Raw genomic sequence first — 8,512 nt, 5'->3', positions numbered from 1 at the left:
GAGCTGATCCGTGCTGGTCGCTGAGGAAATACATCAACTTCGCGCTGTGGATCGCCGGATTGGCTTTCACCGTAAACGAAGTGGAGTCCAGCCCGGGGTCGTCACATGTGGTTGCCGCAAGCCTCCGTCGTCGAATCCGCTGGGCGCCGCTCACTCAAGCCACTGCGTGTTTCGTAGTGAAAGCGAAACTACTTTGTTTGGCCTTCCAAAAGAGGACATAATGTTTCTATAAAGTGGGGCAGTTCCAACTTTGCAAGGACAGTCTGGCGCTTCTGACTCACAGCCTGTAAGTACGTTTTTTTTATATTTAAAGAATTTGCCACTGATAATTCAAAGCGAGTTTGAGCAGTGTAGAGTAGTGCTTGTTGTTTGTCATTTCTCCGATCACAAATGCAGACATGGTTTTATGTTTACGCGGCGCAATACGCAACGCAAAGCGTAAAAACACAGTATAAGTCATTATAATCAGTAATTATGTCCCCACTGGATGCTACAAATGCCTCGTTTGTAATGGGTTTTATTGGTTTTGTCGTGCCAGGACACATGGAAACACAGTATGGTAAGGGGCGTAACATTTCTGTCATTTTTTAATCTTAAACCGCATAAACACATATCATTACACCAAATACACAAAATAATGTTCTTTTTAGCAACATCACATGACCCCTTTAAAGGGTGTTTCTAAGCAAGATTTCCAGAAATTGCTGATTTTGATCGACTGGATTGTTATTTGCTTGCATTTCAGTTGCATCAGTTCAGTTTGCTTTCATTTAGTTGCTAAATGCAATTAAGTTTAATTATATAAGTTGACTCGTGCATCTCAAACAGTGTTTTGTAACACATTCACACTTTTTCTTGCTAAACATGCATGAAATGGCTGAGTACCCCTTACACAAAGAAAATAGATTTGCTTATATATATTAATTAACAATCCATATATTCAATTATTTAATGTCACTGTATAAAATGAAATGATCAATAAGTCATGGCAATGTATGTTTTTCCATTACTTTAACTCATCAAATTAATTTAACCAATTTCAACTTCATTTTGAAGTTATACGAGATTGAATTGATAAGTCAGTTTAATATAACTTAAGTTTAAATAACTTGTACAACCATTTGATTATATCTAAAAATGTAGCAATTGAATTTCAGTTTTTAAGTTGAAGTTTGTTTGTTTGTTTTTTACAGAAAATAATAATATATATAATAATAATATATTGTGTTAATATATTACAGTATATTGAACAATATATAAGAAATTGCCACTTTTTATATATTGAACAGTGTGACTATACATTATATTGACTAAAAGTTTGTAATATGTGCTATATATGTACATGAGGAATTATGAGAGTGAAATATATTGATGTATATCTATATTTGTATTTATTGCTTATTTGTAAATTGTCTATTTTTGAATCTCACTCAGTCCATTAAGTTATAAATGCCGAATCTGATTTTCCACCCACCATGTAGAACAAGAAATCAAATTGTGCAAAAATCCTAAAATTGTAATGTTAGTCTTCAGTAAACACTTTTTTCCTTATATACACAATCACACGTTTTCATATGAAATGTGTAACGTAAATATTAAAGTATAATAAAAGTTTATGAATATATGTTCAGCTTTATGTAAAGCCATGTATTGTGTTGAAATAATATGTAAAGGAAAAAAGTGCAGTTTTTATCTTTATTATATTTCACATATAACTAGCCATACATGATCTATGCATATATTGCAGTAAACTGCAAAACATAAGCACTAGTTTCCCATATATGGAAAAGTATTATTTAATATATGACATTATATTTTCTAATTATATATTATATTACATTATATTTTGGGACATGCTGTATTGTAGCTGTCCACCACGTTGTGTTGTGTGTGTGTTGTGTGTGTGTTGTGTGTGTGCTGTGTGTGTGCTGTGTGCTGTGTGTTGTGTGTGTGCTGTGTGTTGTGTGTGTGTTGTGTGTGTGTTGTGTGTGTGTTGTGTGTGTGCTGTGTGTGTGCTGTGTGCTGTGTGTTGTGTGTGTGCTGTGTGTTGTGTGTGTGTTGTGTGTGTGTTGTGTGTGTGTTGTGTGTGTGCTGTGTGTGTGCTGTGTGCTGTGTGTTGTGTGTGTGCTGTGTGTTGTGTGTGTGTTGTGTGTGTGTTGTGTGTGTGTTGTGTGTGTGCTCAGGTGTGTGTGTGTTGTGTGTGTTGTGTGTGTGCTGTGTGTTGTGTGTGTGTTGTGTGTGTGTTGTGTGTGTGTTGTGTGTGTGCTGTGTGTGTGCTGTGTGCTGTGTGTTGTGTGTGTGCTGTGTGTTGTGTGTTGTGTGTGTCAGGAGGTCAGCGTTGGTGTATTGCTGGACGGATGCCAGCGCTCGGGTTCAGGCAGTGCCTGTGTTCTGTGTGCTGAACTCCAGAACTATAACCACACACTCGATCACCATCATGCACCACATGACCTCTGCCAGCATCCACTCACACTGCTCTTCACTCATTCACCTTACCAATAATGAAAGGAATCTCACAGAAATATCCGCATTTCAGCCTCCAATCAAAGGAAGAAATAAATGATTATGCAATAGGAGATATTCATTGCATAAAGAGCAGAATACCTAACACTTGAATATTTATTTTGCCATTATTTTTATGACAACATTTACATTTTTTTTTATTTATAATAAACAATGATACACACATAAAAAAGAGACAATTTAGTCACTGATTAAATTACAAATTTGCGTGTATGTGACAGGTTTTTCATAATTTATTTCAGTGATGATTCTGATTTTATGACTGTTTGTACCATAATTTATAAATATTTTTCAATTTAAATCAAGCATATTTTATGCACTACAGTAATTTGAGGGGATAAAGCCTGTAATCTGAATATTTATGAAATTAATCTATCAAAAATAGCTGTTTCACCCTAAAAATCAAAAGAAGAAAAATATTTCTTTATGCAATAAAAAGCCTAATACTTTAAAGCTCAATCTGTCATTTTTTTTTATAACAATATTATTTATTCATTTATTTTAATTAACAAAAATAGCCAATGATTGGCTATTTTTGACAAATTAGCACTTTTGTGTCAGCTTTTCATAATTCCCATATTTTTAATGATGATTCTGATTTGATGACTGTTTGTGCAGCCAATATTATCATAACCTATAAATACTTTACAATTTAAATCAAGCATATTTTGTGCTCTACAATATTTTGAATTGAATTGCAAAATGTTTTAAACTTTGAGGGTAGGCTATATCCACACAGGGACTGAATAAAGTTGTGTTAAGTTATGTATTGGTCACTAATCTGTATATTGGAGGTGTACAGCATTGTCTATAGTCTAATTAGGTAATAATGTCCTTAATAGCAGGTGATAAGTGCTGTATCACAGTACATGTCAGTGCATCAAGGGCACTAGAGTGAGTGAACTCGCTGCTGTTACATGTTGATGGCGTGTGGCTGCGTAATCAGCGGCCGCTCGAGGTCACAGTCCCTTCTGCTTGCCGTGTTTCTGTTTCCCCTCCGTCTCTCTCTGAAATGACTCCTCAAGGTCTCTTTCGGCTGGACTCTGGAACATAGTAGACTTTGTAGCCATAAACTTGTTATGCTGAATGCTGGATGACCAATAACTCGGGAGTCAACATTCGGTTTGAGCGAGTGACATGTGTAAGTGTGTGCGTTTGGTGACGTGAGCTTTGCATGATGTGCTTCATGACAAAATTGATCCCCCGTTATTAGTGGGTGTTGGGACAAATAAACAAGTTCAAGTCGGTGTGGGGTTGAAACACTGTTTTTGAGCTCGTAAGGGACGTTCGGGATCAGTGAAGGATACCTTTTAAAGCAGTTTCAATGTCTTCAAAGAAATGAGAGAAATGTATATATAGAGGACATGTCTGGTAACAAATTTCAATGTAATCTGGCTGTTCAAAATAACATTAATTTAGATAATTAATAATAAGAGTAACTCATTCTAAAAGTTTACTAAAATTAAATATGTCTGATATATATATTTACAATTGTTATATTATGTTACTACAGTTTTACTTGTATAGTTATATAGTTTATGAAATAAAATATATATTTATATAGAATTAATTATTTATTATTAATACATTTATTATTTATATTTATTGTATTCTATTATTTGCATTATAATTATAACTTGCATTATAATTATGCTCAACTTGCATAATATGAAGCTAAATATTTAAGTTAATAATATATAAGTTGATACTAATTTGTTAATTTTTTTATATTAATTAACATTATTCATATTTTATTTGTATAATATAATTTATTAAGTATTTATTTATTTATTATTATTATGTGCATATTTAATATATTTATTGAATGATGTTTGTTTACAGTTTTATTTAATACATTTATCATTTATATTACAATTACATTTAAAATTATATACACACACACACACACACACACACACACACACACATAAATATATATATATACATATATGTGTGTGTGTGTGTCTGTCAAAATACAGTAAATATGCAGTGGAACAAACAATAGTATTATTATTTTATTTTATTTACAATTGCATACAATTTATATTGTTTCTATTCTATTATTACAATTATTATATTTGTTTTAAATACATTTTATAAAAAAATTATATAATTAATTATATGTAATTCTATATATTTTTTATTATAAATGCATTTATTTTATTGTATAGTTATTTATAGTTATTATTATAATTTCTTATATTATATAATTTTATTTTTTATTATATATAATTATAATAAATTATTAATCAAATTGAATGTTAATATTAAAATGTATTTGTTATTTGTTAAAAACCAGTTTTATTTTATGATTTACTTTAATTACTTCAATTACTTTAATAGTCATAATTTACAGTATATTACATTTAAAATGTAAAACATTTAAAATCTATGTATTTTTATGTCAACATTCAAAATGTTATGCAACAAATAAAATTACGCATCAAAGTCTTTATCCATCCAAAATCTGTCCAAATCTTTATTCTTAAAACACTTTTCAGACAATTTATCTACAAAGGGGGAAAAAAAAGGATTAATCTTTGTATTTAAAAAAGGGGGAGGGGGGGGGGGATTATTTACAAAAGTAAATAATCAAATGTTCAGAGTTAATATTATTTCTAGCAAACACGTGTAAGTGGTTTAAAATCATTGCCAGATAGATCTACCTGCGCTCTAAACCCGGTGACATTCACATTACTTTATTATAATGACAGCCACGCCAAAACTAACAAATGCACAAACAAAGTGTTCAAATCATCATTGATCAAGTGTTATGCTAAATGTTGATGTATCTTTGTATTTGAAATAAATGAGAAAAGACACGTAAATTCCTCTTCTTTATCAGATTAGCAGTGCTGTTTTTGTTTTTGACTCTGATTTTCCGATCTGTCCTGTGCGGTTTCCCTTTGCTTATGTTATATGGAGCGAGATATTACACAAGCCAGATATTACACATCAAATGATGGTTCCCTTTCATGGGAACTTCGAACTGCGTCCTCTAGGGGTCGCTATGGGACCCCTAGAGGACGCAGTGTCTCGTTCCCTACTCAGGGAACCATGGTTACATAAGTAACCTGAGACGCTTTTAATCATTATAGGATGACAGAAGAACCTCTCCGCTACACCTTCACCCGCAAAACAAACTTGTGAGGCGAGTCATTGACATTTGCTCTCAGATCAAGCTCACTCAAGGGCGTGACTGAGCTCGGAGTAACTCGTCCAAACATTCCTTTACGAGCATTAGGTATGATCTGTCAACACGAGCTGATCAAATAAGTGCTGAACACACACGAGCTCTGGGCTGGGGCAGCTCGTGTTTAGCGGTGTCTACTATGTGGCACGGACTCAAGGTGCAAAGCTGCAATGACAACAACATGTGCAGACTGATGGTAAAAGTGTCATCAAGGGCCATTAAAAATAGGCTCTTGTACAAATACACTAGGTAAACGACTTGTGATTTAAGATAAGCCGATGTGAATGAGGTGAAGTTCCAGCAGATGGCAGCAAAGCTTGCTTTATAGCAGTTACACTCTGTTCGAGTGATAATACAGGTGTCGCCAAAAAAAAAAAAAAAACCTTTTTGGTATAATGGTAATATAATATAAATACATATTATATTAAATTGTGTTATATTTCATAAAAAAATTATGTCTTATTAAAAATATAAAATTTGTAATAGTACTATATAAAAAAATTTAATATTTGCATATTACATTTTTTGATATAATATAATGTAATATAATGTATATTAATCATCCTATACTACATTACTACTGGACTGAACCTATTACTCTGATTCTCTGTATATTGGAGTGCTGATATATTATCCGAGACTAGATATAGACTGTCATAAACATGTATTCTGTGTTTATTGCTGACGATTTTATGACGTATATTTTATCTGTAAATCCACTATTTTCTCCCACTATTAACCCTGGACTAACAGTATTTATTTTCAGACACAAGCTAGCGTTCTAATAAGTATGCAGTTATACTATGGAAAAAAAAAGTGTACCTGGAGACAGAGAAACAACAGATATTTGAAAAGGTATATTGTCTGTAGCATATTTAACCACACAATAAAAAGAGAAACATTGCAAATTTTGAAGGAAGACAATGAAGCCTATTTTTCTTAGGATCAAGATTTTTTGCTTTGCAACACGATGAACGTTAAGCGCATTACACTCTAAATTCACATTACTTGATGTAAAATAAATGAATAATAAGAAAGAAACTCGTGAATGAAATTAATTTATCTTTATTCTATTATAATAAGCCCAGAAATAATCAACAATAAAACCTTATATACAAATCATAGCGAACAGAAGCAGTTGTGAAGAGCACATGCAGGTCAGAGCGACACATACAGTATACAGTATATCAACTTCAGCAAAGAAAGAAATATACATCAGTAACAAGCCACATGAAGATCCAGGCACACGTCAGAGACACAGGAAGAAAAGAAACTCACAGGACACTGACATTCATAAGTTAATCATGTCTTTTCTTTTCGTAACATTAGCAGTATCATCCACTACAATACTTTGGCAGATTTCACGGTTAGTTTATGGTTTCATGGGTTTTCCATTCAAACAAGTGGATTTGCAGTACTTTGTACTCGTATAAAACGTGAGGGGTTAGATTTTCTGCCATTTTAGTACAACAGCACATATCTTAATTTAGTCTCAATTCATTTTAATTCAGTTAATATTTATTTAATGATTCCTTTTTTTGTGTATGGTGCAATATTCAATCAATTTAATATGATATTGCAAGAAAAAAAATCAGTTTTGATTACATAAAATTCTATCAAATCGGGGTTTTTTTTCTTCGCTTATGAATTTGGTCTTTTTTCATGGAAATGCATATGATTTCATGCTTTACGAAATGTAAATCTTATTTTTTTTTTAATGCTAAAATCTTCTATTTTGACACCCCTTTTATCTGTAAAATGGGTTGTTTCAGAACGGCTATGTTCAGAAAGCAATACTAACAAACATTACAGCACAGTTTACACCGCATACTGCTTAATATAAAAATAGTACACATTATGCATTATGATAAACATTTCAAACAGTAGTTTGCTGCATTGATGTCACATGACCTCTAATAATCATCTCAGAAATAAAAAGGTTATTTTGCATTTTTAATCCAGTTTTTGTGGGAACTGTTTTCATTTTTTGGCAGTCCAAAGAGATGAGATGTTAAAACTCGAGTCAAGTGCATTGCATTCTGGGATATGCATGCATTGTGCTCCATTGTCATCCGGGTTTCTGCACAAACAGAAAATACACATACTGTGCACAGTATATATGCTGCGTAATGCAGAAATAGTATGAGAAGTATGATAGGATGTTATCCGGACACAGGCTTTCTGAATCAGTCGCTGATGGGTCTTTGTTTTCAGTGCAGTGCTGTTGTAAAGAAAAGCGAGTGGATGAAAGAGCCGAGCCTCTCAGGTGGAGAGCGAGAAAGAGAGAAAAAAAAGTGTTTTTCTTGGACTGATTTGAAGCAAACTTTCCCAGTAAGATTGCTGCTCCCTGCTGATTGGTCCTGCAGTTCTTGGCAGACGAGCAGATGCTGCCGTCTAGAGGTAATCCAGCTCAAGTGCATGACTCAACGCCTCCAGATCCGGCCTGCTCGACACTCTCCAGAACGGCATGTTCTTCTGCGGGACATCACAAAGTACCATTTATTTGTCATGGGTGATGATATTACGGATCGTTAGTCATGAAATGACAGAAAAAGTCAAATAATTTAATAGGTCATATATTTATCATATATTTATGTTTACATATATGGATGTTAAGGTTTATCGCCCTTTTAAAATAATTTTTTTTAACGGTCTGAAAAGTGTTTTGAGAATAATGATTTGGATAGATTTTGAAAAGAATAGGGACTTTAATACATTATTTTGTTTGTTTAAATGCATTTTAATATAAAACACGTGAATATAATTTGTAATATAAACGATAATTATAAAAAAAGA

The 8,512-nt window shown here is 32.7% G+C and overlaps 1 protein-coding gene across 1 annotated transcript in view; it reads right to left on the bottom strand.

Annotated features, from left to right (window-relative positions):
- Positions 1 to 6,765: 6,765 nt before the first annotated feature.
- The window catches only part of LOC107696389 (eyes absent homolog 2-like), a gene marked incomplete at its 5' end in the record, with an annotated part of 3,643 nt that continues 1,896 nt past the window's right edge, over positions 6,766 to 8,512 (bottom strand). Inside the window, one exon of the mRNA XM_016496702.1 lies at positions 6,766 to 8,191. Within this exon, the coding sequence (XP_016352188.1) occupies positions 8,111 to 8,191 (81 nt within the window). The remainder of the gene's footprint in view (positions 8,192 to 8,512) is intronic.

This window comes from Sinocyclocheilus anshuiensis, unplaced genomic scaffold, assembly GCF_001515605.1.
Source record: "Sinocyclocheilus anshuiensis isolate Anshui unplaced genomic scaffold, SAMN03320099.WGS_v1.1 scaffold522, whole genome shotgun sequence".
Taxonomy (NCBI): Eukaryota; Metazoa; Chordata; class Actinopteri; order Cypriniformes; family Cyprinidae; genus Sinocyclocheilus; species Sinocyclocheilus anshuiensis.
This window is presented reverse-complemented; position numbering and strand designations above follow the sequence as displayed.